The following is a 15023-nucleotide window of genomic DNA, read 5'->3' as shown; positions in this document are numbered from 1 at the left end:
CTGCACAAAGAACAGCCATTGACTTCTGAATCTCTATCACATGATTTCTATGGAAGGTTTATATTCCTTGTATTAATACACTCTGTATGGCTGTGGCTGTGGGATGCTTTGGTTTTGGGTCTAATTGGAGCCCTGTGTCTGACAGTGCAATTAGAATCAACATTCTTGGCTTTGGAGAACAAGATATTTTAAATTCATTTTGGATAAACGAGTCAATTTCTGCCTGAAAAACAAACAATTTCTGCCAGAAAAACAAACAAACCTAAAATACAGGTAGTAGTCTCTTCTGCATCACCATTAAACAAAGTCCTTAGCAGCTGGAACTCAAGGAATTACTTTTCAATCAATTTATATCTTTCATTTTCTTGGTTACATAGAGACTTACTAAATCTTTTCCTAAAGAACAATTATCCTTTGATTTTCATTCATTCATCCTTTTGCTATTTAAGCATCTACTAAATGCTTAGATAGCATTGGACTCTTCCACACAAAATTCTGCATAACTCTCTAAATTTTTCTTTCCTCTCGAGAATCCCATTATACCAGACTAGATTTCTTTCCTTTCTATTCTCAGACATTAATTCTACAATTTTCAGATCCTTCCAAATGATTTTACTTTTTCTTTTCCAACTCTAACAATAGCACAGCACATTTCTGGCTGTCACCCAGAGAAAAATGGTCCTGAAACTTCAACATCTCTTGGTTATTGCTTCTCTGGAGCCATCAGCACTAACTTTTCAATATCTACTTCTCTCGATCAGAATTTAAAAAGAGTCGAGGTTACAAAGTAGAGAAAATTTTGGTTATATTGAATTTATGAGCCAGAACCCATGGCATCAGTTGTATTAGCAGAAATCTTTCTTGTTCCTGTGTCACGAACACCTATGATTTGTCTTTCAAACTCTCCCAGTCTTTCTGGAAACCATATTTCCAACCCTCCTCCCCTCAGTTGAAATAAATACACCTTATTGGTCCATGACAAGCCCCAAATGAATCAAAGACCTAAACTTAAGAGCTAAAACCGTAAAACTCTCAAAAGAAAACATTGGAGAAAATCTTCATGATGTTGGATCTGGCAACGACTTCAAGGACGTGACACCAAAAGCACAGGTGACAAAAGAAAAAATAGAAATTTGGATTTCATCAAAATTAAGAACTTTTGTGCATCAAAGGATACTATCAAGAAAGCAAAAAGCCAACCTACTGAATGGGAGAAAATATTTGCAACTCGTATATTTGACAAGGGATTAACATCCAGAATATTTTTTAAAACCTCCCACAACTAAATAACAAAAAGATAAATAATACAAAAAATTGACAAAGGACTTGAGTAGACTTTTCTCCAAATAAGATATTCAAATAGCCATTAAGTACAAGAAAAAACACCAATATCATTAGTCATTAGAGAAACGCAAATCAAAACCACAAGGAGATACCACTTCACGTCTTCTAGGATGTCTATAATTTGGAAAAGATGGAAAATAAGCGTTGGCAAGGATGTGGAGAAATCGGAACCCTCCTGCATTATTAGTGGGAATGCAAAGTGGTACAGTAGCTGTGGAAAAGTTTGGTGGTTTTTCAAAAGATTAAACTTAGAGTTACCATATGACCCAGCAATTCCACTCTTAGGTACACATCTAAAGAAGTAAAAGCAGGCACTGGAGCAGATATTTGTACACCAGTGTTTGCAGCAGCATTATTCACAATAGCCAAAAGGTTGGAAACAACACAAGTGTCTATCCACGGATACTGATAAAGTATGATATATGCACACAATGGGATATTTGGCCTTAAAAAAGAATGGAATTCTGATACATGCTACTACATGGATGAAACGTTATGCCTAATGAAATAAGTCCTCCACAGAATGCCAAATATTGTATGATTCCGCTTATGTGAGGTACCTGGATAGGCACATTTGTAGAGCCGGAAAGTAGAATAGAGGTTACTGGGAACTGGGGGGAAGATTAGGAGCTTTATTTAATGAGAATAGGCCACCGTATCCTGCGAGAAATATATTAAAAACTGATTATAAACTTTTGGAGACGAAAAGGAGAGGGGGGAGGGGAGAAATGGGGGGCCCGGAGATCCATTGCTTGGAACTCGGCTGAGCCGGGCTGGGGGCCGCCGAGGGCCGGGTGGATAGGCGCTCGGCGCGGAGCTGGCCCCCGCCCGCCGCCCGCCGCGAGGGGAGACCTGCGCATCCAGACGCCCGGGGGGAAGGTGGGGCCCGGGGCGCGGACGCCTCGCGGGGAAATGGGGCCGGGAGAACGGGTGCCCGCGCGGAGGTGGGGACGGGGTTGCCCCCGGGGCAGGGGGCCCCTCGGAGCGCGCGGGGGCAGCGGCGAGCAGTCGGGCAGCCGGCCCCCGGCCCGCGCGGCTCCTCAGCCGCCGTCCCGTCAGAAGCGCCGCGACGCCTGAGGCGGCCCCGCGGCGGGGCGAACGGGCTCGGCTGAGAGGCCGGCTGCGGACGGCCGCCGCACAGCCGGCGGAGGGCGCCTTGTCTGGCGGCTCCGGGGCCGCCGTGTTTCCTCCCGGGTGTGTCTCGCCGCGGGGCCGCCCCCGGGCCCGGGGCTTCGGTCTCGCGCCTGCGAGTGTGGGGCGGGCGGTGGGCTTAGCGTGTTCCTTGGGAAACGCCTTGGGGTCTGTGCTTCAGGCGCCCTTCGCTCCCGCTGGAGCCGGCCGGCCCGAGGCCCCGGGGCGGGCGGTGGAGACGGGCCCGGCCGTGGGTAGTTTGCTCCCGTGCTTATCCTCTTATCTTTGTCGAATTCCCTGCGGTCCGTTTGTGATGGTTGGTCTTTCCAGAGAATGTTGGTCTTGGCTTCTTCACTGACTACCGATTTCTGGCAAGTCAGTGTTTTATATCTGGGTTTCTGCACTTTTGAAATGAGTGTATTTGTAAGAGTAAAAATGGTAAGGAGTAACGAATAGATCTGAACATTTCATACAATAAGGGTTATAGAAGGTAAGAAAATGCTCAGTTGTTCGACAGAGAAATTATGGAGTCACGGAAGCAATTTAAGGATTTTAAGAGTGATTAGGGCAGAAGCAAACACTTAAAAAATAAAATAATTTTTTCAATATAATTTTATACCACATGCTGAAACTAAAATTTTGTAAAAAAAAAAAAAAATCTAACGTGGAAACTTACTCAGAAAATCTGACTCTAAACCTAAAACTTAAATTTAATTAATTCAAAAATCTAGGGGCTGGCCCTGTGGTGGAGTGGTAAAGTTTGGGGTTCTGCCTCCCCACAGGAGTTGGAAGGTTCTCGGTGAGGACCTGCACACCGCCCATCGAGCCACGCTGTGGAGGCATCCCCCATACAAAATAGAGGAAGTTTGGCAAAGATGTTCGCTCAGGGCCAATCTTCCTCACCAACAGAAACAAAAACAACAAAAAAACTAGCATCTCGTACAACCACAAACTCATATTGTAGCAAGTTAAATGTGGCACGATATCTTGTAGGGCCTGTTTAAAAATATATATTTATTTACATAATGAAAGTGCCAAATTCATTGTCTTTTGGAACCTTCATGATTTGATTACTTGAATCCTGAACTAGAAAAAAATTCACACATTTTTAAACTGAACGTTAAAGATTTGGGGGGTAAAATTTTAAATTTCAGAGTTGATGGAAAGTTATTTTTATTTAAAATTATTTTTATAACCCATCATTGCTAGTGCATCTATTCCACAATGAATTCTTATGGACCATCTACTATGTGCCAGGCACTCTTTTGGGTTATTGGACTATATTAGTGAGCAAAAAGTCCCTTCTCACTCTAGAGATAGAAGATAAACAACTATAATATGATATATAATACAATATAATATATAATACAACATATAATGTAATGCCAGTTATCAGTTAGTGCTATGAAGAAAAGTAATGCACAATGTGGAGCTGGAGGGTTTTAGATAAGGAGTGTTTTCTTTCATAGGGGTACGTCAGAACTAAAATATATACATATTGTTTTTATTCTGAACCCAAACAAGTCATATTCTCATTTATGCCAGAACTAGAAAACGAATCAAAAGTTCTTTCGAAAATATTTTCTGTTTATATGGGAGGTTTTGTTGATTAGTTTATGAAATATTATTTTCCTAAAACAGATTTTTGGTTTTTTTTTGCCAAGGAAGATTCACCCTGAGCTAACATCCATGCCAATCTTGCTCTATTTTTTAGTGTGTGAGCCACCAGCACAGCATGGCCACTAACAGAGTGGTGTAGGTCCACGCTGGGGAATCAAACCCAGGCTGCGGAAGTGGAGTGCACTGAACTTAACCACTAGGCCACAGGGGCTGGCCTGAAACAGATATTTTTAATTTATAGTTTTATTGTTTTGTTTGCGACTTCTTTTAGAATAAAGAATTCGAACACATAGATGTTAGTCGTAAGATTTTCTACTTAAATTCTGAGGTAGCAAAGCCATATGAAAGTGGTCTGGGTTTAATTTTGAAAATTTTTTTGGTTTAAAATTATGTAGTTCTCTGTAACTATTGTTCTCCTAGAAAGGGAATGTTTTATTTGTTACTTTTTGGATAATGCAGAAGCATGGTTTTTATTTATTCTCTATCAGGTAATTGTTTTCAAGTTCTGAAATTATTTACTTTAACAAATATGTTAAAGACTGCATTAGCATATTTGAGTGACTCCCTTCTGCCTCCAACCCTATTATCCTAGGCTTCTATTGTTTGTATAGTCAAATTGTTTTAGACATTTATAGCACCATGCTAATTTGCTTCAATTTTACTAGTTCTTTTTGTTGGTGACTAAGTAATTAATAAATTGAGAAAAATGAAGAGGGCAATTAAGTGAAACACATGGAAGGGGGAAAAACCCAGTAACTAAAACAATGAAAAACCCCACAACATTCTGGATGAGTAAGAACAGTCCTAGGTTTACACAAGTTTAGCACTGGTATTAGTAGGATTTTGTCAAGGGGTGCGTGCGGAAACGTTCCTCCCTCCCCCACGTAGCCCCACATGTGTCTCATCCCCACATCTGGGAGGACTCAAAGTTGAAGGGACATAATTTGACTTGGGATATGGATTTCTCCACGAGATGGCGCTCATATAGTTTCTTTGATTTTAGTTTCTCTCGTAGGGAAAGATTTGCAATGTATTAACTGTCACAGAATAAATAGAAATGTGATTTATGTTTTATGCTTTGTGCATCTGATTTCATGTTTTGTCATAGAGAATTTTCTATCCTGTTTCAGAATTTAGAAAAGAATTGAGATGTAGTGTTGATGTGCAGGGGGAAGAACTGCAATGTGAGGGGAGCAATGTATGTGTCTGTAGAAATGGTTCTGCTGTCTCATAGCAAACTGGAGGCTTGGTTCTGCCCTAGATTTTTATTTTATTCCCAGATAGCCAATGCTGAATGTTTTTATCCTTTACATTTAAATAACATCTCTGAATGTAAAAATTACCTTTTAAAAAGGAAAGTAAACATTTATATATATATATAATGTAATATGAGCGTAAACATACATATATATGTTCAACTTGTAAATTTTATTATTTTGGAAAAGTTCAAAAATATATAAAAAGTAGAACATTATAATGAAGTCCGTGTACCTATCACATAGCTTTAGCAGTTATCAACCGTTGCCAAGCTTGTTTCATCAATACCCCTTTGCCTCTCCCCCTTTATTTTGAAGCATATCGCTGCATTACATGGTATATTGTTAGAGACACAAACATTCACAATAAAATGCACTATCCTAACTCAAAAATAATGGTATGAAGAAAGTATTATAAGAGCCCCAAAGGAATGATTAATTCTGCCTTGAAGAGGGCAAATTCAGAGAAGCCTTTGAAGAAGAAATGACATTTGAGCTATACCATGAAGGATGGGTAGGAATCTTCCGGGTGGAGAATGGAAGAAAACATATTGTGAGCATTGGTGCAGTATCCAGAGAGGTACAAGTGTGAGTATGCGTGAATGAATGGAGAACAGAGAATGATGTATTTGAATATTGAGGCACTTTGGAGGAAGCTGCAGAAGATGCAGTGTAAAGGTAGTCTGTGGTTATTCTGGAAATTGATGATTAGAGTTTATATATCCAGAAATATTTTTCTACATCTTTGTAAATAAAATATAAACCACTTTTTCTGTGTTTTTTTAGATTTATGACGAAGCCAGTTTTTAACAATGCTGAAATCAAATGACTCCTTGTTTTCTTTGGATAATTTGTTTTTTGAAAAGCTAGATGACCCTGAAAAGTAAGTATGCCTTCAAGAATGATAATATAGCATATTGTTTTAGGGATTTTTGATTTTTAAGCAGTTTTAATTTTATCTCTGGTAAATATACAAATAAGAATTGAGAGATCAACAGAGTGATGTTTAAGGTCTATATTTGGTAAACACGGAATTCAGATGTAAAGGAGTAACTGAAGTTCAACGTCTTACAATTTTTTTTTTTTCAGAGGCCTTGATGACACCATTTATTACACATAGTTCATCCTAGATTCACGGGCAACTGAGGTGGCCTTCTGTGTTTGCTAATTGCCTTTATCTAAAGGAAAAATAAACTTCTCCAATTGTTAGGAGAGAGAGAGTTTTGTAACTTGCAGTGAAGCACTGCCAAGTTAGACTACCACTTTCCCACAGCACCTGGGAGATCCGGGCGCTACCTCCCTTGAGGTTTTTTTTTTTTTTTAATTGAGTTAATGATAGGTTACAATCTTGTGAAATTTCAGTTGTACATTAATGTTTGTCGTTCGTGTTGTAAGTGCACCACTTCACCCTTTGTGCCCACCCTCCCACCCCACCTTTCCCCTGGTAGCCACTAAACTGTCCTTAGTCCACATTTTTAAATTCCTCATTATGAGTGGAGTCATACAGAGATTGTCCTTCTCTAGCTGGCTTTTTTCACTTAACATAATTCCCTCAAGGTCCATCCATGTTATTGCAAATGGAATGATTTTGTTCTGTTTTGCAGCTGAGTAGTATTCCATTGTATATATGTACCACATCTTCTTTATCCATTCATCTGTTGATGGGCACTTAGGTTGCTTCCATGTCTTGGCTATTGTAAATAATGCTGCAGTGAACATTGGGGTACATAGGACTTTTGGGATTGCTGACTTCAAGCTCTTTGGATAAATACCCAGTAATGGGATGGCTGGATCGTATGGTAGTTCTATTTTTAAATTTTTTGAGGAATCTCCACACTGTTTTCCATAGTGGCTGCACCAGTTTGCATTCCCACCAGCAGTGTATGAGGGTTCCTTTTTCTCCACAACCTCTCCAACATTTGTTACTATTAGTTTTAGATATTTTTGCCATTCTAATGGGTGTAAGGTGATATCTTAGTGTAGTTTTGATTTGCATTTCCCTGATGATCAGCGATGATGAGCATCTTTTCATGTGCCTATTGGCCATGCGTATATCTTCTTTGGAGAAATGTCTGTTCGTGTCTCCAGCCCATGTTTTGATTGGGTTGTTTGATTTTTTGTTGTTGAGTTGTGAGAGTTCTTTATATATTATGGATATTAAGCCTTTGTCAGATATATGCCTTACAAATATTTTTTCCCAGTTAGTGGATTGTTTTTTTGTTTCAATCCTGTTTTCATTTGCCTTGAAGAAGCTCTTTAGTCTGATGAAATCCCATTTGAATGTTCTTTCTATTGTTTCCCTTCTCTGAGAAGGCATGGTGTCCGAAAAGATCTGTTTAATACTGATGTCAAAGAGTGTACTGCCTACGTTTTCTTCTAGAAGCCTTATGGTTTCAGGTCTCACCTTTAGGTCTTTGATCCATTTTGAGTTTATTTTGGTGAATGGTGAAAAAGAATGGTCAATTTTCATTCTTTTACATGTGGCTTTCCAGTTTTCCCAGCACCATTTGTTGAAAAGACTTTCTTTTCTCCATTGTGTGCCCTCAGCTCCTTTGTCGAAGATAAGCTGTCCATAGATGTGTGGTTTTATTTCTGGGCTTTCAATTCTGTTCCATTGATCTGTGCACCTGTTTTTGTACCAGTACCATGCTGTTTTGATTACTGTAGCTTTGTAGTATGTTTTGAAGTCAGGGATTGTGATGCCTCCCATTTTGTTCTTTTTTCTCAGGATTGCTTTAGAAATTCGGGGTCTTTTGTTACCCCATACGAATTTTAAGATTCTTTGTTCTAATTCTGTAAAGAATGTCATTGGGATTCTGATTGGGATGGCGTTGAATCTGTAGATTGGTTTAGGTAGAACGGACATTTTAACTATGTTTATTCTTCCAATCCATGTACATGGAATATCTTTCTATCTCCTTATGTCGTCCTCCAATTCTCTCAGAAAGGCCTTGTAATTTTCATTATATAGGTCCTTCACTTCCTTAGTTAAATTTACCCCGAGGGATTTTATTTTTGTTGTGATTGTGAATGGTATTGTGTTCTTGAGTTCTTTTTCTGTTAGTTCGTTATTAGAATATAGAAATGCTACTGATTTATGCAAATTGATTTTATACCCTGCAACTTTGCTGTAGTTGTTGATTACTTCTAAGAGTTTTCCAATGGATTCTTTGGGGTTTTCTATATATAAGATCATGTCGTCTGCAAACAGCGAGCGTTTCACTTCTTCCCTCCCTATTTGGATTCCTTTTATTCCTTTTTCTTGCCTGATTGCTCTGGCTAGGACCTCCAGTACTATGTTGAATAAGAGTGGTGATAGAGGGCATCCTTGTCTCGTTCCTGTTTTCAGGGGGATGGCGTTCAGTTTTTGCCCATTGAGTATGATGTTGGCTATGGGTTTGTCATATATGGCCTTTATTATGTTGAGGTAGTTTCCTTCTATGCCCATTTTGTTCAGAGTTTTTATCATAAATGGCTGTTGGATATTGTCAAATGCCTTCTCTGCATCTATTGAGATGATCATGTGGTTTTTTTTCCTCAGTTTGTTGATGTGGTGTATCACGTTGATTGATTTGCGGATGTTGAACCATCCCTGTGTCCCTGGTATGAATCCCAGCTGATCATGATGTATGATCCTTTTGATGAATTGCTGAATTCTGGTTGCCAAAATTTTGTTTAGAATTTTTGCGTCTGTGTTCATCAGTGATATTGGCCTGTAGTTCTCTTTTTTCATGGTGTCCTTGTCAGGTTTTGGTATCAGCATGATGTTGGCCTCATAGAATGTGTTAGGAAGTGTTCCATCTTCCCTAATTTTTTGGAATAGCTTGAAAAGGATGGGTATTAAATCCTCTCTGAAAGTTTGCTAGAATTCCCCAGGAAAGCCATCTGGTCCTGGGGTTTTATTCTTTGGGATGTTTTTGATTCCTGTTTTTGTCTCTTTCCTTGTGATTGGTCTGTTCAAATTGTCTGTCTCTTCTTGAGTGAGCTTTGGGAGATTGTAGGAGTCCAAGAATTTATCCATTTCCTCTAGGTTATCCATTCTGTTGGCATATAGTTTTTCGTAGTATTCTCTTATAATCCGTTGTATTTCTGCAGAGTCTGTTGTTATTTCTCCTCTTTCATTTCTGATTTTGTTTATTTGAGCTTTCTCCCTTCTTTTCTTTGTAAGTCTGGCTAGGGGTTTGTCAATTTTATTTATCTTCTCAAAAAAACAGCTCTTTGTTTCATTGATCCTTTCTACTGCCTTTTTTGTTTCAATAGTATTTATTTCTGCTCTGATTTTTATTATTTCTCTCCTTCTGCTGACTTTGGGCTTTATTTGTTCTTTTTTCTCTCATTCAGTTAGGTGTAGTTTAAGATTACTTATTTGGGATTTTTCTTGTTTGTTCAGATGTGCCTGTATTGCAATGAATTTTCCTCTTAATACAGCTTTTGCTGTGTCCCATATGAGTAGGTATGGCATGCTATCATTTTCATTTGTTTCCAGGTATTTTTTAATTTCTTCTTTAATTTCTTCAATGATCCATTGCTTGTTCAGTAGTGTGTTGTTTAGTCTCCACATCTTTGTGCCTTTCTCAGCTTTTTTCTTGTAATTAATTTCTAGCCTTATAGCATTATGATCAGAGAAGATGCTTGTTATTATTTCAATTTTTTTAAATTTGTAGAGGCTTGCCTTGTTTCCCAACATATGGTCTATCCTTGAGAATGTTCCATGTGCACTTGAGAAGAATGTGTATTCAGCTCTTTTAGGGTGAAGTGATCTATATATGTCTATTAAGTCCAATTGTTTTAGTTTTTCATTTAGCTCCACTATTTCCTTGTTGATTTTCTGTCTGGATGATCTGTCCATTGATGTGAGTGGGGTGTTGAGGTCCCCTACTATTATTGTGTTGTTTTTAACATCTTCCTTTAGGTCTGTTAATAGTTGCTTTATGAATCTTGGTGCTACTGTGTTGGGTGCATAGATATTTATAAGTGTTATTTCTTCTTGATGAAGTGTCCCTTTGATCATTATATATTGTCCCTTTGTGTCTCTCTTTACCTGACTTATTTTGAAATCCATTTTGTCTGATATAAGAATTGCAACACCTGCCTTTTTTTTCCTGCTATTAGCTTGAAGTATTGTCCTCTACCCCTTCACCCTGAGCCTGTGTTTGTCCTTGGGGCTGAAGTGTTCCTTGGAGGCAACAAATTGTTGGATATTGTTCTTTAATCCATTTTGCCACTCTGTGTCTTTTTATTGGAGAGTTCAATCCGTTTACATTGAGAGTGATTATTGATGCATGTGGGCTTAATGCTGTCAATCTGTCACTCATTATCTTGTTTTCCTGCGTTTCTTTTCCTGTGTGCTTTATCCTACCCATTTAATATTGCAATTTCTTATGCTGGGTTTCTTAGATTTTTTCTTATTTATGATTTGTGACTCTGTTCTGTATTTTATTTTAGTGTCTACCCTGAAGTTTGTATTTAGAATCTCGTGTATAACATAGTCTATTCTCTGGTGGTCTCTTACTTACTTGACCAATACTGATTTAGACCCTTTGCTCTTCCCCTCCTAAATAATTATTTTCATTTCTTATTCCAACTCGTGTTATGAATTTGTAGTTAGAGTGATAAGATCATCCTTGCTCTGGTAGTTTCCTTACCTTTACCCTAATGCTACAGTTGAATATTTGCTATCCTCTTCTGGTTCTATCCATCGGTCTCCCTAGTCTGTGGATTGTGACCCCTTTCTCCCTTTTTCTTTTTTCAGGTATGAGAGCCTTCTTGAGGATTTCTTGTAGTGGAGGGCCTTTAGTTACAAATTCCCTTAACTTTTGTTTGTCTGGAAAAGATTTAATTTCTCCCTCATATCTGAAGGAAATTCTTGCTGGATAGAGTATTCTTGGCTGAAATTTTTATCTTTTAAAGCTTTGAATATGTCACTCCATTCTCTCCTAGCTTGTAAGGTTTCTGTAGAGAAATCTGCTGAAAGTCTGATAGGGGCTCCTTTATAGGTTATTCTCTGCTTTTTTCTTACTTCCCTAAGTATTCTTTCTTTATCTTTCCTTCTTGCCAATTGTACTACCATGTGCCTTGTAGTAGGTCTTTTTACATTGACAAATCTAGGAGATCTGAAAACTTCCTCCACACACATTTCTCCGTCAATCCCTAGATTTGGGAAGCTCTCTTCAATAATTTCGTTAAGCACACTTTCTGCTCCATTTTCCTTTTCCACTCAATGTCTTACAATTTTAAAAGGAGCAGATTCTTGCCTATTTGGCTTTCGTTTATTTGTGTTTCTGGTTTGTTCAAATTATTTTTGGCACGGTAAAGACTGGAAGTGATGGTCGGAGAGTAGCTCAGGATGAGGAGTGATGATGGCATCTGTTGGAAACAGAAAGGCAGTGTGCCAAAGGCCAAGTCTGATAGGCAACTTCACTGCAGGCAGAGAGTAGGGGTGGAAATAAAGATGTGTCACCAAAGGAAATAGGAATGGAGAATAGATAGTCTGTTAAATACTGGCTTTTATGGATTTTCACATGTGAATTGCTCTCAAGTCTAAGTTTTCTATGTATTTGTTCTATTGTGTTATCCTTTTTTAACGAAGAATTGAGTTAATTATATTATTTATTGCTTCATTTGTTCTTTCATTCATTCAAATATTCAAATATTTATTGAATGTTGAAAGGGATATAAAAAGGATGAAACAGACTTTTACTTCAAAAAAACTGAAAATCTCCTTGAGGAGATTAACACACATATGGAAAGGTCATTAATAAAGTGACCATGTAATTCATCATCCGGACTGGGACACTTTTCTTTTTTTTTAAAGATTGCCACCTAACAAGTGTTGCCAATCTTTTTCTTTTTCTGCTTTTTCTCCCCCAATCCCCCCAGTACATAGTTGTATATTTTAGTTGTTGGTCCTTCTAGTTGTGGCATGTGGCATGCCACCTCAGCATGGCATAACGAGTGGTGCCATGTCCTTGCCCAGGATCCGAAGCGGCGAAACCCTGGGCTACCGAAGTGGAGCACGCAAACGTAACCACTCAGCCACGGGGCCAGACCCCAGACTGGGACACTTTTTAGAGTGAAAGGGTACATCCAACTGGGACAATGGGTGTTAATCAGGACTGGCCTGGGCAAATTGGAACATATGGTTGCCCTTGTAACAATGCAAAGTCAAAAAGAAAAAATACAGAGCAAATGATAAGCATATATTCATGCAGTGAAATTTCAGATTTGGAGGGAGATTTGGGCCGGAGTGATTGGGTCAGGCTTTATGGTAGTAGGAGGAGACTTCAGGAAGCTTTGGTAATTCTGGTAGGCAGAGTGGAACAGCAAGAGAAAAAGAATGGAGATGGGAAAATTCATGGTACTTTTAAGGGATACTGTATAGAGAAGTTTCCTGAAATAAAAGATTCACAAATGAGAAACAATGAGACATAAAGTTAGAAGAGGAAGCTGAGGAAGGATTGTGTTGGATGTTAAATTCCCAGAATAAGTATCTTGGACATGACTCTATGTGTGTTAAAAGCTGTGGAATTGAAACAACAAACATTTGTTGCGTAATATTCCTAATTATACAATGCACTGTGCTAAGTACTACTGATGTGAATGGAAATAAAAACAAAACCTTAGGTATTTACAATCTGGAGGAGGTAGCAGATCTATCTACCTATCTATCTGTCATCTTTCTATTATCTCTGTATTATTTATCTATAGACATACACACAGACATGCACAATACAAAGAGGACTGAGATAAATATTATAGGTTCAAGCAGTACTTAAGAAGAGGGAAGAGAAAGAATCTTAGGGAACCTGGGAGATTTCATGAAAGTAGTATTTGAGCTGGATTTTGAATGAATATAAGCTCTAATGCCTAGAACAATGCCTGGCACATAGTGCTCAGTAAATAATTGTTGAACGGATTAATGAATGAATAAAACTGTCTATAGGTGGATATGGAAGTATGGTCGGGTACAGGGCAAGCCGAGTAAAGGAAATATTTTTGAGTAAAGAGGAGGAGGGATAGAATGCATTATCTATTCAGTATGTAGTAGTTTATGTTGGTTTGGACTATAAGGTACATGTAGGAGAGTTATAACTGTAAGGCAGCCTATGGCCACTAGGAAGTTTGACATTATGTGGAAGCCACTGAAGGATTTTGAATGGAATAATATGTTGAAGACAAGTCCAAATTAATGTGATAGGAGTGTGTAAGTTACGTTAGAGAGAGAAAGCTTGGAGGCAGTGAGGCCAGTGAAGACACTGTTATTCTCAATCAGTCGTAAGTTGATTAGGATAGTGACAATGGAAATACAAGGAAATGATGAATTCAAGAAGCTTTATAAGGAAGATGCACTAAGACCTGGTATGTATCTGGATATAGTGGGTAAAAGATTATATTATGGTTTGGATTCTGGGTGACTGGGAGAATGATGGCGTTTCTGCAAAATAGGGAAATCGTAAGGAAGGTTTCATTTTATGGGGAGGCTGAATAGTAGAGCTAGATGTATGCTTTTTGAATCTTAAGTTAACATCTTTCTTGGATTTTCTGGAATAGGCTCTGGGCAGAAAAGAGTTAATATATCAGGCCTAAACTGCTATCCTTGAAAAGGCCTGCTTGCAAGGTTGACATTTGGCTAGAGTCTGGGAACTTTGATTTTATGAAGGTTCCCACCACTAGCTGATAAGAGCGGCTCACTGTGTATAAACTGTTTATGCAAATAATATGGTTTATACTGAACATCTGCTTTTCTTCTGGGAATCTGGAATTTAGGTTTGTGCCAGAGAGGGGGTGCCTACGTGATTAGCCCCCCCAAAAACCCTGGGCATTGAGTCTCTAATGAACTTCCCTTATTGGCAACATTTCATGTATGTTGTCACAACTCATTGCTGGGGGAATTAAGCATGTCCTGTGTTATGCTACTAAGAGAGGACCTTTGGAAGCTTGTGCCTGGTTTCCCCTGGACTTCACCTCATAGTAATGAGTAGGACTATATGCTGAGTCCTGTGAGTCATCTTAGGGAATTATTGACCCTGGGGGTGATCTTGGGGACTCTCCAACATAGCCTTAAATTTCAAAAGCTTTGGCCTATTGTCAGACAATCTGTGAGACTGTCAGATAATGTGTTGTAGATTTTTTATTTGGAAAATATAGCCGTAGTAGCTATGTGTTAGGTGCTATGAGAGGCAGAAAAGTAAGACTGGGTCTCTCACTTCTGAGAGTTTAAAATCTTAAATGAAGTGGCTGGCCTGGTGGTGTAGTGGTTGGGTTTGTGTGCACCACTTCAGCGGCCTGGGGTTCGCAGGTTTGGATTCTGGGTGGGGACATACACACTGCTCATCAAGCCATGCTGTGGCAGCACTCCACATAGGAAAAAGAGGAAGATTGGCATAGGTGTTAGCTCAGGGCCAATCTTCCTCACCAAAAAATATATAATTAATTAAATAAATAAATAATCCTTAAATGAAGAGATCAGAAACAAATTGTAAAATCCTTGGGACTTGGCATAGACAGTATATGTGGTATTCTTCTCAACTTTATTTTCTGTCACCTAACACTTACCTTTTATTTCTAATGACAAGTCAACTTGTCAAAAATCAGTCAAAACAGCAAGTCAAAAATCTTATCAATTACCGTAGGTTTACAAGTTGACTGTCAGTTTCAACTGGTTTCGTGGAT

At 38.7% G+C, this 15023-nt stretch overlaps 1 protein-coding gene across 3 annotated transcripts in view; it reads left to right on the top strand.

The window, feature by feature from the left end:
- The first annotated feature begins 2128 nt into the window (after positions 1 to 2128).
- Positions 2129 to 15023, top strand: part of HFM1 (helicase for meiosis 1) — a 104638-nt gene continuing 91743 nt past the window's right edge. For all 3 annotated transcript variants that reach the window (XM_046645131.1, XM_046645130.1, XM_046645129.1), the window contains exons 1-2: positions 2129 to 2223; positions 6138 to 6234. In XM_046645131.1, the coding sequence (XP_046501087.1) occupies positions 6164 to 6234 (71 nt within the window). In that variant the 5' untranslated portion in view covers positions 2129 to 2223; positions 6138 to 6163. The remainder of the gene's footprint in view (positions 2224 to 6137; positions 6235 to 15023) is intronic.

This window comes from Equus quagga, chromosome 18 (genome assembly GCF_021613505.1).
Source record: "Equus quagga isolate Etosha38 chromosome 18, UCLA_HA_Equagga_1.0, whole genome shotgun sequence".
Classification (NCBI taxonomy): domain Eukaryota; kingdom Metazoa; phylum Chordata; class Mammalia; order Perissodactyla; family Equidae; genus Equus; species Equus quagga.
The sequence above is the reverse complement of the archived record's forward strand: the minus strand, read 5'-3'. Positions and strand labels throughout refer to the sequence as shown.